General features: G+C 49.6%; 1 protein-coding gene across 2 annotated transcripts in view; it reads right to left on the reverse strand.

Annotated features, from left to right (window-relative positions):
• FLNB (filamin B) overlaps positions 1 to 21755 on the reverse strand; it is a 145452-nt gene that overhangs the window by 69535 nt on the left and 54162 nt on the right. For both annotated transcript variants that reach the window (XM_075549991.1, XM_075549990.1), the window contains exons 2-7: positions 14076 to 14324; positions 12366 to 12463; positions 10421 to 10568; positions 4518 to 4636; positions 1639 to 1716; positions 67 to 229 (exon numbers count right to left, since the gene is read on the reverse strand). In XM_075549991.1, the coding sequence (XP_075406106.1) occupies positions 67 to 229; positions 1639 to 1716; positions 4518 to 4636; positions 10421 to 10568; positions 12366 to 12463; positions 14076 to 14324 (855 nt within the window). The remainder of the gene's footprint in view (positions 1 to 66; positions 230 to 1638; positions 1717 to 4517; positions 4637 to 10420; positions 10569 to 12365; positions 12464 to 14075; positions 14325 to 21755) is intronic.

Raw genomic sequence — 21755 nt, forward strand, 5'->3', positions numbered from 1 at the left:
AAGACAAAAGGTCAGCCTTCAGGTTCCTGAGGCTCCTCTCTCGGAGCCCCAGGGGAGGCATGTCACCTGCTGTGTAGATGTCGAAGTATGTAGGCTTGTTGGCGATGTTCCCTGCCATCTCCAAGCCCGGGCCTTTCGCAGTGACTTTGCTGGCATCTCCCTGGGCCTTGTCCACATTCACTTCAAATGGGCTCTTGGAGATGTGCTGTCCTGCAAAGAGGACTGTGACCTGTAGGTGACAGACAAGTTGAGATACCGTCACCGAAAAACTACACACCCTCCTTCCGTAGCCCACACAAAAGGGGCTCCACCCAGAATCCCTGGGGCCACAGTGGGCAGCCCTGGATGGGCCTCCACCTGGCCCCAGGAGTCACACCATTGGGCCTGGCACCATTTGCTTTCATTGTTGGTGTTTACGTGCCAAACAGATTCCAAACCACAGTGACTCCAAGTGGCAGGGCAGAACTGACCCAGAGGGTTTCCAAGCGGTAACCTTTACGGGAGCAGACTGCCAGATCTCCTGCCCTCTAAGTCACTGTGGTGGGGTGGGGTGTTGAACTGCCAACCTTGTGGCTGTAAATCAAACGCTGACTTGTTGAGTGGCCAAGGCTTCTTATCCCTAAATTAGGCTACTTTCAGACAACTGAAATTGCTTTAGTTAGCGCGCTTAGCCTCGCTAACAGGAAATTAAAAAGTCATCAAGACCCAGGCTCTGGACTTGGGGACCTTCACTGATGGGGGACGGTGGCAGAAGGGCCAACTCTCGCCTATATTAAATGCAACAAGTCCAGGAGTTCAAAGCTAGAGTCAAACATTTCTATGGGCCAAGCTCATTCTCAGATACACAGGTTTGAGACAAAGTGTTGACAATCCCCATCTGACCCTTGAGTCACAGTTCTCATGGTGGAACGTGTGCAGGGCCACTGGGTGGGGTTTTGTGTGAGCTCAAACTTCATTACAAGGAATCGACAGCATCGTAAATGCTTACCTCCAGATTTAGGAGACACTAACCTAAAGCCCTAAGCTCCTGATGAGTTTATTTAAACCCAAAATGGTGAGTATGCGGTCTCAGACTGTACTTGGAATTGACCTTCATGAGGGGACACCTCAGTCTTCTGTGAGAAAGCTCCCTTAGACCCCAAGCCCATAGGCCAACTAGATTCAATCTCAAACAGAGCTTCAAAGTGTGGCAGGGATAAAGGGCCAGGGGCCTCAGACATGAAGTCTGGCTGGGTCTCTGGAGCTCCACTATAGTCACTTGGCCCTCCCCACACCTGAGCCTCATGCTGACAGCTGCTCAGAACAGCCTGAGGGGGAGTACCTCAGGAAGCATTCAGGACAAAGAGCCCTGGCTTCACCACTATGGCACCTGCACTCCAGACAGGTCACTGCAACCAACAGTTACTCTGACGAAGAAGCTAGAAAGATCGAAGGATGCTGCCGAGAGCTGTCAGGGCAGATCAAGCAGTCAAGGTGTATTAGCTCACGTCTCAGGTCTGATTCATGAAGAATCCGTTCCAAACGGTCTACAGGAAGTGTGAATCATTCTATACCCAGGAAGAAAACGTCTTTCTCCGTTCACGTCTCTCAAAACCAGCCCAGAACAGTCCAGACACCCACCCTGATGCCCCATCTCACCTTGTGCAGCCCGGTGACCTTGGGCAAATACTCCACAGAGTACGTCTTGTTCTTGTCACTGTCTGGGGTCACTCGTGCCTAGGGGGGAAGAGGTGTGACTGTCAGAGAAGGGGCCGTGTAAGGGAGTGTGCTGAGTCAGCCCAGGTCCTGTGGCGAGCTGCTGGGGGCAATTTTGTGCTCCCCCAGACTGGCAGTTGTGAGTGGGGTACTGGAGAAACAAATCATTAAGATGGAAAGTAGATGTTTGTTTGACCTTTCCCTCCTGATAGTTGTTCTTTGTCTAGCCAGAGGTCAGATAAAGCCACACTTTACTCGGTTGTTTTCTGGGGAAAAATATGGGAAGTAGGAAAATAGAAGGTTTATAAGCCCGCTTGCTTTCAGCCATTAAAATTTGATCTTTAGATGGGTTTAGGCCACACCTGCAAAGAAAGCTTTGAAACTACATGCCCCAATCAGTGCTTTGGAGTACTTAGGAGCCAGTCGTTTTTGTCAGAAGCTGGAAAACATCTGGAACCATGAAGAACACTCCTCTCTCGGGCTGAATGTTCAAGGGAGCCTGTGAGCAGGTTGAGATGCTTGCTAGGTGACCACCTGGATCTACTTGTTGACTGGAAGTGGGAGAAATGCAGCAATAAAGAGACGGGTTGACCTGTGGACTTGGTTTACAAGAAAAAGGAGAAGACGAGAGCGGTTGACTGGTCTAAAGTTCATGACCTAGCACAAGGGGGCTAGGGTTGTTGAGTATTGGTGAAGAGTCCATGGTCTAAAGGCAAGGCAGCCAATGGGCACCCTGTGGAGGCTGAGTGAGGCAGCCCACATTGAGTTGACCAGAACCCAACCAGATGGAGATTTTTGAGCCTGTGAACTGGTGCATATTGTTCCTGACTTTATGGATGGCCTGTCCGGATTTGACTTTTCTTATGGATGCAGACTTCACAAGGTTCCAACTGGAATGAAGACTTTTCATGTCAAAAAATATGATTGCCTTCTCAGAGAACTGGGTTGATGTAAGTGGGCAGTATATAAATTGGATACTCAAAATTGGGGGAATAAAGGCATGAACTTGTTGGCTTATAAACTTTCATAGGTGGGGGAACATATTCACAGGATTATAGGATTAAGATGTAGGTGTTACTTAATTGCAATTGTGAAACTAAAGAATTATGTAAAGGTGCCAGGTTGGCAAGGGGTGACTTGAGGTAGCTAGTTTATTGTGCCAACCTGGCCGATAAACACATGTGGGATTAATTGAAGAGCGGAGAGGTAAATGGCTCAGTGAGCCTCGCCTTTCTTTGTCTCTTGCTCTTTGATCATTGGACCAGTGTGCAGCTGCCTTGCTTTTCTTTGCCTCAATTTGCAAGCTACACTACCTGTGGGACACCTAACTCGTGGACTGTGTCACTGTAATTTGAGGTTCCTTCAAGCCCTGCTTCGCCACACCATTGGAATTTATATCTCTTGAGCTGGGGACTGTCAGACCCTGTCATCTGGCTGACTGTGGGTTACCTGTCTTGCTGTTTGCTGCCTGTGCCTGGATAGCCTGAATTGCTCTACAGAGGACTACCCAGCAGCCCTCAAAACTTGAAGGACTGCCAGTGTCTCACAGTCTCGTGGGAGTGAGTTGCACTGAGCCATTTGCACTGCTTTATAATTTAATTAACTGTTTATTTCTTATGTTATAGATCTATCTGTATAAATATATATATAATTGTTAGCATTCTGGTTTTGTTTCTCTGGAGAACCCTGTCTAACACACCTATCCCATCCCTCCCCTCCCCACCCAACCCCACTTCTGTAGGGTACCCCAAGTGAGGAGTCACCTAAAGCCACAAAGAGCAAAAAGCCACACAGTGCCAACATGTGCCAAAGTCATGACTCGCCACTGTTTCAAGAGCTGGGGCTCTCTAGAGGAGAGAAAAGGTGGAGCAGAACAGAAACCTGTAACACTCAGTCATCATCGGGAGCTTACGAAATGCCAGGCACATTCTTAGGTATCATAACCAAAGAGTGAGCAACTTAAGCAGAGTCTCTACCAGACTGGGGTAAATAGGCACGATGCCAGTAAACTTAGGAGTTTCAGAAGGTGCTGAGTGCTAGGAATACAATCTGGGCAGACAGTGGGAATCGCATGTGCAAAGGGCCTGGGGGTGGAACCAAAGAAGGACCCGAATGGAAGGACAATACAGCAGAAACACCTTGATAATCCAGCCTTCAGCACCTAAACCCTAGCAACAAGGCCTTTGCCCTTGGATACCAGTTTATGTTATTTTCCAAGACACACCCCTTAGGCAAATGAGCTTCTCTAAGCCTCCAAGATGCTTTAGGTAAGAGGAGTTTTTGTCGAGCTTTCTTGAAGCAAATGGAAGGTCCAGTCCTTGCCATCTGCTATAACCAAAAAACCAAACTCATTGCCATCGAGTCAATTCCGACTCATGCGCCCCCAACAGGGCAGAATAAAATTGCCCTTGTGAGTTTCCAAGATTCACTTTTTTTTTTAAATCATTTTATTGGGGGCTCATACAATTCTTATCACAATCCATACATCCATCGTGTCATGAACATATGTACATTTGTTGCCATCATCATTCTCAAAACATCTGCCTTCTACTTGAGCCCTTAATATCTGCTGCTCATTTTCCCCCTCCCTCCCCACACCCCCACCCCGTGAACCCTTCATCATTCATATAGTATTATTATTTTGTCAAAGACTCACTCTTTATAGGAATAGAAAGCCTCATCTTTCTCCACTAGAGTGGCTGGTGGTTTCGAATTGCTAACCTTGCAATTAGCAATCCAATGTGTAACCACTAGGCCACCAGGGCTCCTCTCAAAACTCCATGGGAGCCAGGACAGAGGAAGGGGTGGCTTCTCTCACATACCTCTTCTTTGTTCCCTTCTGGGTCCTCAACAAACACCATCACCTCTCCTTGCCCGGCACTGATGGTGTCCACGGTGAACTTGGCTGGCTGCTTCACCATGTTTCCAGTGGACTCGATCCCTGTAGACATTTATAGAACACGTCAGGAGCAGGACACCTCCACCGTCACTCACTCACTGTCTCTGTGAGCAGACCGAGGGCGAGGATGACAGCACCCAGCCCTGCAGTTCCCCATGGGAGACAGGAGCAAGCTGCCATGGAAAGGCAAGACGAAGATAAGCAAACACACGGCACATCCTCTGTCCAAATCTCGATAAAACCCGACTCTGAAAATGTTCTGCACAATCCAAAGTCTGTGGAAAATGTTGTGGTAAGAACCAGGAGAGATACAATGGGAGAGGAGGAAGGAGGTGTAAGCAAGTATTGAAATTTATTAAAATTATATTCAAAGATTTTGAGGTTACACTTAATCATAAACACTAATCTAAGAACAATTAGTTCTTACAACGTGGCCCTGCTCAGTGCTTGCCCTCATGAAGTGATCACTAAAGATATGGGTGTGGTGAAGAAATCAGATGGTGTTCAGCTATCAGAAAGAACAGCCTGCCGTCTGGGGCCTTAAAGGTTTTTCTTAAAACAAGCAGCCATCTAAGTGAGGTATCCGCTGAATCGATATGGTAGGGGCACACGAGCCCATGTGAGTAAAGGATTGTAAATAATAAATCTAAGATCAGAGGAGGGAATTGTATCAGGGCTTCTGAGTTCTGAGTCCCGGGTTAGCACAGGGTGTGGTGTCAGTGAAGCCCAAAGACCATTTGCAGAGGCCCTACTCAGATGAAACCTCCACGGAATAGTCTTGCCCTCAGACAGAGCACATTGGAAAGTGGATTACTGCAGATATAATTAGGTTATGATTTAACATATGAACACTTGTTTTCCCTTTTGATCCATTTTCAATTTGTTCTGGTTTCTATTATCGTCTGCTTTCACTTGGATTGGGATTTTCCTATGCTTTGTTTTGTTGTCATTATTTGTATGAATTTTCTCTATATGAAATCCAGTTTAGCAAACCTACAGAGAGAAACCCTAGATTAATATTAGCAACAGAGAGCTAGTAATGATGTGTTTCAAGAATGAAGAAAATGTCCTAAAATTGATTGTGGTGAGGACTGCACACTCCTTTAAATATACTGAAACCACTGAATTGTGTGGGACATGAATTCTATGTAATAAAACTTATAAAAACTACATTCAATGTTCACATCTCTTAAAAATGAAACCTTTTGACATAAACACAGACTCACATGCGGTTGTAGGAAATAATACGCTTTGCTCGTTAATCCGTTCATCTCGGTTGAGTTTTGGCAGTTTGAGTCCGTTGCAGTTGCCCACAGTTTTGCTTGCTGCGTCTTCCCTGTTACTCCAGGAATCTCGTCCCAAGATTCTTTCTTTTCAGACAACTTCCTTCCTCTATCCTTTTAGGGTAGGTCAGCGAGTGACACATTCTCTTAGCTTGCCTTCATCTGAGACGATTTTGATGAATTGTTTCATTGACAAAAGGATATGTTCAACGGCTAAAAGATTTTGTGTTGACTTTTTCTTTCCACACCTGAACAATATTGTGTCATTTCCTTCTGGTCACCATGGATCTGACAAAAATATACACTATCATTGTTTTTCCCCCCTCTAGATAAAGTTTCCATTCTCTCTTGTTGTTTTCAAGTTCTATAGAAGTTTGTCTATGAAGTGTCTTGGGGTGTGGGGTGGGGTGGTGGTGGTGGTGTGTGCACGCGCATGCGCTGACCGGAATCAAAGCTCCAGCTCCCCACAATTTCCTGGGACTGGAAGAGGAGAAGTGCTCCCCCCTGCTCCTCCCATGGTCTCTGCCGCTATCCTGGGCGGTGGCCTCATTCCCGCTGGTCTGTGTATGCTGAAAGTCAAGGCTCCTCAGGTGGTCTTTCCTGGTGGAGGCAGTAGTAAGGGGCAGTGTTTTCTGCGGTTATCGCCTGTTTTCTGCCTTGCTAACGTGCCCTTTTCTTGGTCCACTGGCTGCAGCGAGCAGGCCTCCTGTGTTTGCACCTGTGGGCATTTCCAAGTTGCCAGCCTCTTAGCTCCAAGTCTAGGACACATAAAGCAACAAGAACATGCAAAGAGCTCCCGATATCCTAGTTGCTGCGATCCTGGCTGGTCTACTTTGTTCCTCCACCTTCCCGAGTCTTCTTAGGTCTGTTGCACATCATGTCCAAGATTTTAGTCACACTTCACGGAGCAAAACTATCTACTCCCCCTTCCGAGCAGCAGAAGTTCAAGGATTGCTTTAATAGCGACCCTTTTGATTACAGAGCACTTTGCATTTACACACAGGCGCGTTATAAAATGAATCCCCGTATGCCCATCATCCCATTTCATAAAGTCGTATTTCCGCCTGACTCACGCTTCTCCCCCTCCCTCGCGCACTGCTCTGACTCCAAGTGTGGAGAGCATCTTTCTCCAGGTCCACAGATTACAACTGGGTCAGTCTCTTCGGTGTCATCTACCCTCTCGATGCCCCTCGGTGCTCTTCTCCTTGGCCACTGATGGGGTCCTTTCCTCTACAATGCAGACCTGCCTTTGCCGTTGCTGTGTGCCGTCAGGTTGGTTCTCACTCATTGCAACCCCACGCACAACAACCCTGCCCGCTCGGTCCTCGCCATCCTCACAGGGCTAGAGCCATGCTGGCTGGCCAGGTTCTTCCTCTTTCTTGCCAACTCTCTACTTGACCAAAATGATGTGTTTTTCCAGGGTCCGGGCGCTCAGAAAATGTGTCTGAAGGATGTAAGATCTGTATTCCTTTCCAATAAATCCCTTAGGACCAAAAGGTGGTAGACTTTTAGTCTTACGTCCTTCGCCCACTGGTAGGAGAGAAAGCCACACTGGGGGAAAGGCAAGGGCGCTGAGCAGCCACATTCTGGAACAGTAGCAAGCGACCATTTGCTAGGACATGGCACCTTCGAAGGAAAAGGAAACGGGGAACTGGACGTCATCACAGATGAGTCTCCTGACACCTTTACTGGATTCCAACATAGGACCTGTTGGCCTGGCGCAGGATTTATTGGGCTGCTTATAGCACATCCTTTAACATCAGGGAGTCCTCATTCCACTACTACTGGGTCATGGCTTAGAAAGCCCTGCTCAGAGCAAGTGCTGAAGCGTCCACCATCAGGAGTGGACGATGAGAGGACGCCAAGTGTAGACCCCGGTCCCTTATATAGCACAAGCCATATCCTGACCCCCACTCATTGCCTGAAGGGACCTCAAATGGCAAAAGGGTCTGTTTCAGAACAATCAGGCTCTTTATTGATCGAAGTCATGATAGGTGCAGAGGGCACGGCCCCTGGGATTAGAAGAGCAGGGGGTGGCACACCTGCCACGGCTGCGTGTGGGTGAAATGCTAGAATAATGCCCGGCAGGGCAATGTCACATTAAGAGAGTCCGTGGGGCATCACTCAAGCGTCTTCGGAAAGTCAGTGTTAGTTCAACAAGGTGTGTGTGTGTGTGTGTGTGTGTGTAGGGGTTGGTGGTGGGGGGCATTCTTGATTAAGAGAGTCTGAGAAGAGATAGATAGCAAACAACTATAAGCAAATCTTAATCTGATCTTGGTTTGCATATAAAACAATAGCAATAATATTAAAAAGACAATCCCGGGGACAATTAACTCACTGCCATTGAGCTGATTCCAGCTCAGTTACCCTGCGGGGCAGGGTAGAGTCGCCCCTGTGGGTGCTCCTAGACTGTAAATCATTAGGGGGAGTAGAAAGCCTCCTCTTTCTCCCACTGGTGGTCAATAGGAATATTTACATTCAAAATGGTTATTAGGTAGCAGGGAATCGTTATTAATTTCCCTACGTGTGCTCATGAACACTGAGATTATGTTCAGAGGATACCCTATTCTTAAGAAAGGATTGCTATGTTGGAGTGAAGTTTACTATGTAACTTTTTTTCAAAGAATCACACACGAGAGAAAGCTATTAACGTGAACAGCTGTTGGTCCTAGGAGAGGATACACAGGCATTGCAGTGAGTCAATGTTATGCCCATTTTACTTAGGAAAATTAAGAAATCCAGTCCTTCTGAACCCCTCAGAGAAGGCGGCGGTTGACCCTGACATGCTCATCCTTCCTCTGCAGAAACGACACTGTGCCGACCGACATGCGACTGCTGTCCTTAAAAGGCTGGGGCGCTCCAAGTCGGAAGCCAACCAGAACACCAAGCGTCTGGAAAAGGCTTCAACGGCCAAAACGGAGCCGGGGCAGATTGGTGTCCTGCTGACTCCGAAGTCATAAACAGGATGTCTTAGCAAGGAAGCCCTGCTGTCCCGGTGGCCAGGGGTTAACAATAGCTCTCGGCCCATTTGGAAATCTTGAGGCAGAGTTATTAGCACAATGGAAGAGAAATGAACCAGCGACCAGAGGCATCGGCTCCTGACCCACTGGCATCGTGGGCTGAAAACCCTGGTGGGGCTGGCCTTGCATTTTGCATCTGAAAAAAATGGGAACAATCCCCCTTTCTTCCTTCCAGGGGCCTCCACAAAAGCCACATGGCGGTTCAGTCATCCTGCTCCCGGTGGGAGAGCAGCCGCCTTTCCTCAAATCTCAGAGTCACGCGGCAGAAAGGGATCTCTGGAGACAGACGAGCCTTTAGGTAAGAAAATGAAGTCAGGTGGTGACTCACAGCATCCACCTGAAAGGCAGAAAGGAGATCCAGCGACAGGGGGACGGCTATACAGACACTGACGTGTCAACAGTCATCAGTCTAAGAAGACTTGATGCTCTGATCCACGTCAGCGCCGGGGGAACCTTGAAAGCAGTGTGCTGGGGGGACAAGTCAGTCACAAAAGGGCAGGCATCGCCCGATCCCACGTACATGGAAATACCCTCATGGGCAAAGAAGTACGCGGAGACAATGTCGGGGAGTTTGTACCCAGTGACTGGGGGAGGTTGGGGAGTTGCTACTGAAGGAACCCCGGGTTTCTGGCGGGAGCAACCAAAAACATTTTAGAAACTGACGGTGCCCACATGGAGCACCTAAAATGGGTAAAAGGGCAAACTATGCTCTATGCGAACCAAACCAAACAAGTCCTCTGCCATGGGGCCAGGTGTGACTCACAGAGGCCCTGTAGGACCCAGTAGAACTGCCGCCTCCCTCGGTGTGTTTCTGAGACTGTCCCTCTCTGTGGGAGTGGAAAGCCTCATCTTTCTCCTGAGGAGTGGCTGGTGATTTTGAACTGCCGACTTGGTGGTTAACAGCCTAATGAGTAACCATGACATCACCAGGGCTCCTCGTTCTAGGTGAAGCAGCTTCCAAAAGACCATGGAAGAATTCATTACCAAACTATGAATGAAAACAAACAAGCCAAAAAGGGGGTTCCTGGGGGGCTGAGTGGGAGGTGGGAGGGGGGAAAGGGGAGCGGATATCAAGGAGTTCAAGAAGAAATAAAATGTTTTGAAACTGTGGTAGCAATTGTACAATCCTGCTTGACGTGACTGCACTAAGGAACCATGATATCCTTAAGCGCTCGCAGTAAGGGGGAGGGGTGGGATAAAGGGAGCTGAGATCAAGGAGTTCAAGAAGAAAATGTTTTGAAACTGATGGTGGTAGCAATTGTACAATAATGCCTGATGTGATTGAGCTATGGAATGTTATGAAATCTGTAAGAGCTCCTAATAAAATGATTAAAAAATAAAGAGCTCCCAATAAAATGAATTAAAAAGAAGAACAATTCACTACCTTCTAATTCCATTTTCCCACAAACGTTTTTGAGCCACCAATGAATAGATACAGATAAGGAAGCCTCTTGGCTCCTGATTCGGAGAGCATGTCTCCTGACGGGGAGCTAGCGGCAGAGGGGCAGAGGACACGCGCTTACCTCTGCCGTAGGCTCTGGCTTTCTTTGGGTTGAGTTTGGGTTTCAGAGGAGCCCCTGGTTTGAGCTTGGCCTTGGGAAACTGGGACAGGTACGTCATCACCGAGTGTTCGTCCACATCCGGGTGAATGATTTCTTCGGGAGTGATGACCTAGAGGAGCAGCAGATGGTGAGCGGCCACCCAGAGCACATCCTTTCCTCTGCTCTTAGATCAGATGCGGCAGACACTTGGGAGCGAGTCCGCTGCCCAGTGACATGACATGACACGAAACCTGCATGACAAGGAGGTTTCTGCTTTTGTTTTCTCTGTTTTTTAAAAATAAAGGTGCCTCTGTCCCATCCCCTGTTGACGAGCTTATGGAAATTGGAGCCCATCACCAGGAAAAAAAAAAAAAAGGACTTATACACCAAATTTGCACATGATTCTAGGGCCTTCACGGCCCTATTTTGCTTCCACACTCTCTACAAAAGTCTACTGACACCCTTGGACAAACTTTCCCAATTCCGAGGAAAAAGCAACACGTGTGCGCGGGTTTGTGTGGGTTAACAGTGCAGAGGTAAGTTGGGCCTTTTTTCTCCTCCTGGGCCTATTGTCTCTCTCTGATTCTACAGCCATTACTATAAAATCCAAAAGAGACGGCACAGTGACAGACATGTAGCTCAATGCATTAAGAGCCACTAGAAAAATGGGGAGGGGCGACTTTCTCCTGAGATTCAACCCAGGCGGGCCAGGTGATGTGGCATCCCACCTGGCCGAGCCTGAACAGCACACGCAGTCCTCGCCGCCCCCGCTGAGGGTGCGGGCAGGCAAGCCACACCTCTGTGGACGAACAGAAGGCTCTGTCTCGGGAACCAGGTTAACCAGATGCAGATAAACACCAGCTGTACTGAGCGCCTCTCCCCGCACACTGAAACCTTCTCATGATCTGCCTGCATGAAGAAAATAGCTGCTCAGGTTTATACAGCCGCCATCTGCACGTCCCACGGAGGTTGAATGTGCGTGGACTTGGCCCTTTGGGGCTGGCAGATCCCCGCAGCAACGTCCCAGTGCCAAGATCATGCGCATCAAAAAGAGACCACGGTAGGTTTCCGAGGAGATGAGGAACACACTACACCATTCCCTGAAGGGAGCGGAGCCAAGAAATGGGCCGTGTCGTGGAGGAGAAGTGACTCAAAACCCAAACCGAAGAAACACAGCAAGGTTTCCATCTTCCATAGGATCCTCTGACACAAAACTATGCTGAAGTTGGACCTAAACACCAACCTTAGAGGAGCCTAGAAGGAATGATGTCATCCAGACAGGGGCACCGGCTACCCACAGCGTCTGTTGATAGCTACTTTGAATACGGGAGTCATGGTGCTTAATTGTCAAATGGAATTTCTGGACAGAAAACACTGGTTTTTCTCTCTGCTATGGAGACTCAGCTAAGCAATGTGGCTACTGTAGAAGTTATCCAAGACTTATTTAATTTCCAAGTTCTCTGGTTACATCCCCAGAATAGCATTAGGGGCAATACAAATTCGACCACAATGTCCATTAATGATAGATTATCATGACTTTAAAAAAAATGCTTTAGGTCCTGTGACTTCCCTTAAAACGTTGGATTCAAACTACGTTGTTTAGGTCAAACCTAGTTAAATGTCAGCATTTTCTTATGAATCGAACTAGTCAGAAAGCTCCACATTTACACTCTGGGATTCCAGACTTTAAGACATTTGGAGCAGAAATAGTATCACATTTGCAGGACATTGATAAAGACGAGTGGTGTGTGGTACATATGAGGGGGAAATGAGAGAACGTCAAAGCAATGTTCCAGTCGCAGTCCTTGAAGACTGTGTGCGGACAAAGTCAGACTGCCTGCCCAGCCCAGACAAGGTCTCTCTAGAGTGCCAGAACGAGCCAGTGGGTAGAGAAGCCTCCCGGGGCCCAGGACGTTTGCAGGCCTACCTGTGGGACACCCAGCCAGTCATCTGCCTGCTGCATGGCTTCCCGAGCATTATCCACAGGCTTCCGAGGGTCCCAGGATTCCCAGTCCGGGCAGAGACCTGTTAGCAGAACATAAATGATGCTTGTGGCATTTACTCCTTCACTCGTTGCCATCAGGTCGATGCTGGCTCACGGCCACCCTATATCACTTGATTGATTAAAAGATATCGCATACCTAAACTAAATTAATCGCAGTGAATTATTTATTTTGTAGCCACATGCCACCCCCAAAAAATCCCAGACACGACTGTGCAGAGAGGGAAATCGTTCTGCATTAGCTTGAGACTTTTCCTTTAAGTTGTTCTCACCATGCACTGAAATAGGAATCAGGCTGTCCCCTTAAAGTTTGAGATGCGTGTATGTGGCCTATAAAACCATTCGGGCCTGGTGCCTTTTGCAGATATCTGGCTCATTCCTGGACACATCTGAGAAGACTGGATTAGCATTCTGTATGACTCAAACATCCATTTGCTCAAAGGCAAAAACCTACCATTGTCTTCAGTCTTTCTTAAGACTGTCGGACTGGAGTACAAAGAACTCAAACTGGAAAACACTGCCCTAAAACGGGTCTTTGAACGGGCGTAGGAAGAAAGCCCTGGGAGAGGAAATCATGCTCGATTTGGAGTTGTTCCTGGGTGCCAGCAGTTCATAAACTCTCTCTAGAAAGACCCTCCTTCCCTGCCAGCTAACACCAGTCAGTCCTGCTTTTGAGCATGATGAGAACCTCTACCGCGTAAGATGTTGATATGACTGGTGCACACACATGCACACCACTTAGTGTATGGAAAATGTGGTTATTGGAGGAGATTTTTCTAAATTAAATATGATCATTTTGGTGGCTATAAATACAGGCCCTAGAACAGCGGTTCTCAACCTGTGAGTCGTGACCCCTCTGGGGGTCGAACCACCCTTTCACAGGGGTCGCTCAATTCATAACAGTAGTAAAATCACAGTGATGAAGTAGCAACGAAAGTAATTTTATGGTTGGGGGTCACCACATGAGGACCTTCATGAAAGGGTCGCAGCCTGAGGAAGGTTGAGAACCACCGCCCCAGAGCATGTACGAGCATTACCCATCATGCAAACACTGCCGGGGGGAGAATTGCTCCCTTGATGTATATTCAACCCCTCAGGAACAAGAAGCCCATCAAGGGTGTTAAGGCTCCAACTGGAGCCTCATCCAGCACTATTTCACAGTGTTGTGGAAACGCAGAGAAAACCATAGAGCGTGGTTAATAAAAAATGGGGGGTACTTTCCGCTCCATGGAAGTTTTTAGATTTTCACGCCAAGCCATCCAATAGAACCACAAGTTTCTGCCAAAGCCAGCAGGAAGCCAGGCACCAGCTGTGGGAAGAGGCAGGCCTTCGGAGTCTGGAAGCTAAACCCCGGGCCTGCGCCTAGTCCCAAAGCCTTCATTTGGCCATGTAATTGGATTCAGTGCTCAAACTGGCCTGCGGACATACCGCTAAGGCCTGTCACCCGGAGGAAATGCAGCCGCTTTCAGTTCTGCTCGCTGTTTAGCGGTAGGTTAAATCCAGGAGAAATACACCAATCACAGCATGCCTGGCTTTTCCATCGAAAAACATCGAGGCCTGGAGCCGGGAGGCCAGCACCCCCACCCCACTCCACCCCACCCCACCAGGGTTCACCGGGGAGCTATGGGCACTTACCTGGAGCACAGCTGTCTACCAGGGCTCCCAGGGCTTTGCCATCTTGCCAGTTCTGGTTGAAGTTGGTGATGGGCAAGTAGGGGATCTTGTTCTGGATCCATCCCAGCAGTCTCTGCTTGGGCGTCTGCTTCTTGGCATCGTCGTCGCCTTCATCCTCCCATACCGGCATGGAGATGGAGTAGTGGAGGATCAGCGTCCATACCAGGCCCAGGATGAGCTTCAGGTTCCCATCCACTACGGCTTTGCTGTCTGCGGAGAGAGGCAGAGGCGTGTCACTCATCTGGCTGACCCAAGTGCTAATGGCGCTCTGTGCCACCCAGAGAACTGCGTCTTCAGGGGTTGTAGGCGCATACATTCACTACAGAGGTATTAAAGAATGTGCAGAGGCTAGGTTTGGAATTCCCTTCAAAATGCTTGCAGATGAGAACAAACGGCAAACCAGCACACAGCCATCCAGTCATTGTGATTCAGAGCAAGCCTACGGGGCAGGGCAGGATGCCCTGAGACTGTGACTCTTGACAGGAGTAAAAAGCTTGGTCTTTCTCCCGAGGAGCTGGCTGGGATTTTCAATGGCTGAGCTTGAGGTTAGCAGCCCAGTGCAGAACACTGCTCACCCCCAGGCGCCTGGAGACAAGAACAGGTCAACGGAATTGGCAGGCTGGGTGGTGTGCGCGTGAGGATGCACTGGGCTGCTCTGCATGGATGCGCGTTTAAGATCATCCATAATTTTAACAAGGCTTTAAAATAGTCAACACTTCATTATCAATACTAAAAAGAACCAGTTTCAAAAATGGGCAGAGGACTTGAACACACCAACAGCCATGAGCATGGGAAAGATGATCGACAACGGCGGTCACTCCCGCTGCCGCCGAGTCAACGCTGGCTCCTAGCAAGCCTGCACAGGGCTTCCAAGACCGTCCATCTGGCTCTCCCTACAAAGAGCCAGACGCAGAGCCATTCTCCCCCCAGGGAACGGGCGACGGTGCCAGGGTCACCGCCTCACACTCCAGAACGGCCAGTGCCAGATGGGGAGTAACTGGGCTCCCCCTCCTGTAGTCTCACTCCCAGGAAACCACCTGAATGTCTACAAAACACATGTCAAAGGAAACTGAATGAAACCCAACTGCAGCCGCACGAGAAAGCGCTCCCTGTGTGCTCAGGAAGATGTCGATGGAATGCCTCAGGAGAAAGAAAAGAGTGTTGAGGGTGGGGGGTGGGAGGGGGGGTAATCTTTCTTTTCTCTTTTCAATTACCCCGATTACTGTTATATCATATTCCCATAAAAGACCCTCTTAAAAGTGCACACCCTCGTCCACAGAAATCAAAGGCAATTTCATGGTTGCAAATGCAGACATAATAAAACTTGGATCCTCTAAAACTGGACAAATAAAGATAACCATCAACTGGCTGGGGAGAATAAACTAAATTCCAGCGATCCTCACTCCAGGTTTCAGTGCCCAAGAATTTCCTATGCAATGAGTTGTATAAATAAAAACTTTCCCGCAGAAACGGCTATATAACTTGTGGGGCCTGATTTTTTTTAAAAAATGAACATGCTCCTGGCTTAACGTATACTAAGAATTCCAAGACCTAAACAACAGCAGAGTCCTGAAGGGCTGGCTGGCCGTGACCACAGTCCTGATGGTCCTACGGTCAATAAAGCAGCAGCAGTCTGAATCACACACACCAGGCCCTGTACAGAGTGCAGACACCGGGCCATCCCACTGCCGGGCAGTTTCTCCAGCAGACAGATGTGCCATTGTAACTCCCTGAGCTACCACCTGCCAGTCCGTGTGCCATCCTGTGGGGCCACGCTGGCGTCCTGCTGCGAGGCGGGAAGCTATGCCACCTGTATTTCACACACCAGAGAGCATCACCCACAGTGGATGGTTTCAGAAGCCCTTTCAGGCTCACACAGACCAGGAAGAAAGGCCGGGCTATCTAGAACCAGTGGAAATCCTGTGCTCCTCTAGAAGGCTGTTTGAGATGTCTACGTGCTGGCTTTGGGCACATCCTCAAGAGGGGCCAACCATAAGTTTGGTAAAATTGATGTCTGTGAAAAGGAAGGAAACCCTGGGGGAGATGGACTGACACGGTGGACCCAAGGACGCCACACCCCACCCATCAGGAAGGTGGCCCAGGGCTGTGACAGAGGTTGACACAAGGTCAGTGAGGCAGAGCTGACTCACCGCCGGCAGTCACCGTCACCACCCAGTGATCTTATGCCCCAAGTCACATAGTTTGTTTCCTTCATTCTAAATAAAAAGGGGACAGGTAGTCTCACAAAGGATTGGCCCCAAAAAAGGGAAAAGACAAAATGTGCAGAGAGGCTTCAAAAGGTGCATGGCAAAAGGTAATGGGATATTTTTCCAAGAACTTTTTGAAGTCCCTCCGTTTGAGTGTGTGTGTGTGTGTGTGTGTGTGTGTGTGTGTGTGTGTGTGTGTGTGTGTGTGTAGGGCGGGGAAGGCAGAGTCCTCATAGGGCCCTGGCACATGAAGGTGTTTGGCTTATCAAGGGATGGGCTAAGAAGCCTCACCCAGCCATATACCAGCCAGCAAAGCTTTAACTTTCTTGAGGTGTATGTTAACTGCTTTTTTAAAAGGAAAACGCTCCGATTTGGTCCATAAATCAAATCGTGAAAGTACTTAGAGATCTATTTTCACATATGCTGGTCTATAAGAAAGGCCCAGGAGTCTTTAAAACAAAAATGGGGGGCACTCATTAACGTCTGCGCCAAATTTATGAAAAATGTAACGTCCAGACTTCTGTTTCCAATGAAGACAAGGTGGGTGTCCACGCGCCAAAGGCCCCCACCAGGGCCTGGTTGGAATAAATGGTCCCTTTGTCTTGCTACAGGAGGGCGAGCAATCTTCATTCTAAAAGCGACTTCGACACGTGAAGGTTCAAATGCTCAAACGGCCTCTTGGGCCGAGAAACAGATGGCAGCTTGCCCAGAAGGCTTCCCTGGTTCCATCCACATGAAACAGGAGACCCCTCTGGGTCTTGAGATCAAATTGCTATGCAGCGTCCCCGTATCTGTGAACACGATAGCAGGTTACAGCCTTTTCAGGCCCGGCTGCTCTGCAGTGCTTGTGCCAACCACATCCAGGGAGCAGAAGTGCAAGGGGCAGGGGAGGAGGGCAGGGGAGCTTCCAGCAGGGCTCTGCTTTGTTACGAGGCGCTGAGGACCCCTTTCAGGAATAAAGCAAACAGTCACCAGTCTGCCTGCCCACTCACCTAGAATCTGCTTAGACTGTGACAGGCTGGAATCTGGCCACCGGTGTCTCTTCCCTGGATCCAGTCAATGGTAACTCCCTGGCTCTGGATGACACTGTCCCTCAAGCCATGCACACGGTTTTTTAAACTACCATATATACTCGAATATAAGCCGACCCGAGTATAAGCCGAGGTACCTAATTATTACCTGGGAAACCAGAAAAACTGATTGACTCAAGTATAAGCCTAGGGTGGAAAATGCAGAAGCATTTTGATTATTGTGAGTTTCAACAATCAAAACAAATGAAAATAAAATGACTAAAAATTGAGACATCAGTGGAGTGATGTATTTAAATATTTATCTTAAATAAAAGGACAACAAGTCATTTAACATTAGTAAACCAGCACAGTAAGTGGAAAATGGGTTCATCAAGTGCTCCAAGAAGTGTCAGATTTAACATTCCGTGTGTCTGTCCCTTCACCAGGCATTGACTGAGTCTCTTGCTTGTCCACAACCCCTGTGAGATATATCCTAGGCTCCGGCCTTTGGGGGAGCAGTGTTGGGTAATGTGAAATGGAGGCGGGAGGGAGGAGGGGAGCAAACGTGTATTACATGTCTAATGTGCTCCAGGCACTGCGGGCAACTCTTCCCACACTTGCTCCCAGCTCCACGCTGCGGTCCGCTCTGTGACAGTGCCCGTGGTGAGCACTCCCACGGAGCAGATGCAGAAGAAACAAGGCGCAGGAAGGAGGGATGCTTTGTGTCAATTCATGGACCTGCTGCTGCTGCCCCATAGCCCCTCACTGGTAAACGGCACTGCTAGGCTGAGAGTGGTGGCACAGTTCAGAGGGCAGGCAGCAGAGGGTGTGGCGCGCTGCCATCAGGGCGGGTGTGATCCTGGGGATGGGTTCCCAGTACACTAGAAGCTGGTCTTCCGAATCCACTGCCTGTCCTCGAGTCCCGCCAAGCTGCTTGTTTGCTGCCTCTTGCCTCAGCCCGCCAGAGTGTGGCCACAGGGTGACCTGCTGTCTTTCGCAGGAGGGCGAGATTGCAGAATGGAGCCTCCCAGGCCTCGCCCTTACCAGGCCACTCACTGGTAACAGCTGCCCTGTTCCAAGGAGAAGCTCGCCACCACACGGGCAAAAGTCCTGGGTGCGATGTCTGTGCAGTGAGAGCCATCTACTGTGGGCAGGTTAGGACACAGGTCTGTAGCCTAGAATCACCTAGACACAAACAGGACTTCCTGAAAGGGCATATGGTACAAAGGCCAGTGCACAGGGGGCCCCGGTCTGGCCCCTCTGGGTTCCCCTGCTTCCAGCTCAACCTCAGTCCTTGGGCTTCAACACGCTGTGCCAGAGCCCTCTACCCACTCCCTCTGCTTCTCCACCCGATGCTGCAAAACCACAACAGGTGCTCGGTTAAACACCCCTCCACACTCCTCACTGTCCTCCAGCTCCACCCAGGAGCCACCAAGCAAACCAAACACCACACTCACTGCCACCAGGTCAATGCCTGCCCAAGAGTGGCCCTACAGGACACAGTAGGACTGCCCTTTTTCATTTCCCATACTGGGGCTGGCTCCTTACGGAGTGGAAAGCCCACGGGGCACTGGGTGGTTTCAAACTGCCGACCTTGAGGTTCGCAACCCAACTTGTAACCACAATGCAGCCCGAACTCCGCAGGAAGCAGTTTCAAGCCAATTATCATCTGTGTCGTGTCTGTCGGAAGTGTCGTCCAACAATGTCAGGAACACGGTTGCTTGTGCTCCCTGCTGGCCCCACTGCCTAGCACACCTGGCCATTTGGGGAAAAGCCTACCACAGGCCCCGATTCTGGCCCTGGCATCTCTACTGCCTGGGACAGGAAGTGGCAGTCACTACGGCGTGGCACACACGCGGCCTTCACAGGCAGAGTTGCAGTCATCTCTCGCAGGACGGCGGCTGGTTCCGGCACCGGTTCCGAGGGCTGGCTCTGCAGGTTACGAACACGGCCCTACCACTCAGTTTCTTCATCGGTGAACTGGGGTGGCGCTGGACCAAGATCACAGGACTGCCAGCCGGGCTAAATGGACAGGCACGGCGTGGGCACTGGGCATAGGCCCACAAGATGCTCGGTGGGGCAGGTGGGTTACTATGCCAGTACTACTACTACTGCTCTGGCCAGCACGGACTCAACATCCTCCATAAAGCCGAAAACAAAGCGGACAAGAGGAGGAACACAAAGGGAAAGTTTATCAGTTCAAGGTAGTGACCTCAGGCTTCCTGGTGAGCTGCCATCTCTGCGGTGAGCCTGCCTGCAGCAGGGGCTTCCCATGAAGGAATGCCCTCCAGGTAGACAAGCACAGCAGGGCTCACATTACCTGGGTCTAGATTGCTTGGGTCCATGGTCAATGTTCATGGAAGCAGCAGTCAAGAGATCGAAGGACGCACTGTGCTGCGTAAATCCGCTGCACAAGACCTCACTCAAAACGATGAAAGGCAAGGACTCGATCCACGGCGTCTTCCATCGCCTCAGTCGCATGTGAAAGTTGGACTTTCCATAAGGGAAACCAAAGAAGGATTATGTTTGAATCATGGTGTTGGCAAAGCATGTCGCAAGTACCATGGACTGCCAAAAGGCGAGAGCTGTCTTGGAAGATGCAAAGCTCCTTAGAGGCAAGGACGGCGAGACAGTGTCTCATGTGCTTTGGACACATTGTCGGGAGAGACCAGCCCATAAGGAAGGAGATGGATTGGCACAGTGGCTGCACCGATGAGCTCAATTGTGAGTGAGGAAGGCTCGGGATTGGGTGGTGTTTGTCTGCGGAACGTAGGGTCACTGGGAGGCAGAACCGACCCAACAGCACTTCACGACAACAGATCCCAGACAGCGAGGCCTGGTGCCCGCCTGCATCTCAGGCTTGATTTGCAGAACTTCGTGGCCAAACTGTGGGCCTCTGACGCCCAGATCAGGGGCCACCTGTACTAAACGGAGCCAGTCCCCACTTCCCTCATTTGTGTTATTGACAGCCCAGGCTGCCTTTCTTCCGAGACACCCCTGGGTGGACTAGACCCTTCCACCTTTTGGTTAGCAGCCAGCCATATCCACTATTTGTGCCACCCATGATAAAATAAGGGTGGGCTGGGACATCGAGGTCTGCTGGACCTTTTCCTTCCTGATATGAACTACTCAGGTATTACTAAAGAGCTGGGTGAGTCACCAAGTTTTATATGCAAATATGTCAGGGTTCAGATACAGAGTGTGCATACAGATAGCAGGCAGCCAGCAGTGGTGGTCGAATGAAATGGTCAGTGTTGGAAGGAGCATTCTGAGACCAGATCTCTACTGCTGGACGGACTGCCGTGATGGGGCCCGGGGAGCGGAGGCTCAGTGAGGAAGCTGATGGAGCAAGACTGGCGATGGCTGTCCTGGACGCCCAGGGAGGGCTGGTAGCCAGGGTTCCTTTATGAGAGAATTCCGTAAACATCCCCAAATTGCAGATTCCCTGTTCCTACCACAGTTCCGTAACATTCCTCATGCGTAAGCTCAGATTTCAATTTCCTTCCTCTGCCAACTTTTCTTTCTGTTCTCACTCACTGGCTGGACAACTGTTGCCTGGAATGCTTGGAACAATTCATTTAGCAAATACTGTAAACTTTTACTTTGGCACAGAGTCTGGGCGGGGGGGCACTTTCAGATGATAGATCTACAATGGTGTGATCGTGTTGTTGAGTCAATTCCACCTCATAGTGACCCACAACACTGCGTAGAACTGCCCTGTGAAAGGGTCGTTCAACCCCCAAAGGGGTCACGACCTACAGGTTGAGAACCGTTGCCATAAGGTTTCCTAAGCAGTGATATTTTGGGGGGGGGGGTGATTTTTCAGAAATGGATTGCCAAGCTTTTCTTCCTAGGTGCCTCTGGTTGGTGAGCCCTAGGTGGTAATCTTCATGGAAGCAGATCTCCAGGGCTTTCTTCCGCAGAGCCACTGGGTGGGTGTGAACTGCCAACTCTCCGGTTAGCAGCTGTCTGCTTAGCCCGACGTGCTGTGATGGACGTAGTACGCTGTAATTCATCCCCCTCACGTATCTGCTTTATGATTCAGAGGTATCGCTTTATTTGGAAGGTCTGTGTTCATCACCCACTGGGCTGCCTTTTCCATGCCACTTTTGACAAGTTTTATCATGAGGAGAGTTGCCTCATATCCAACAACAAAGCCACACTGGATTCAATGAGGTGTTGTAGTCAAGGGCCTGGGAGAGAGTAAGCGTCCCCCTGCTTGATCTTAGGAAATCCTTGCAAAGCGAGGTCCAAAGAAAAGAAGGCAGGACTCTCCACATGGTCAAAAAGCAGCCCCTTGTTAACAAGGTTTTGAGCCCAAGGTCACAGGTCCCTGCACAGACTCACTGGGCAGCCGCCACGCAGCTCTCCTGGGGCCTGACAGGTTCAGGACGCCCCAAGGGAGATGGGGGACCGCCACTACG

This window comes from Tenrec ecaudatus, chromosome 5, assembly GCF_050624435.1.
Source record: "Tenrec ecaudatus isolate mTenEca1 chromosome 5, mTenEca1.hap1, whole genome shotgun sequence".
Lineage (NCBI taxonomy): Eukaryota > Metazoa > Chordata > Mammalia > Afrosoricida > Tenrecidae > Tenrec > Tenrec ecaudatus.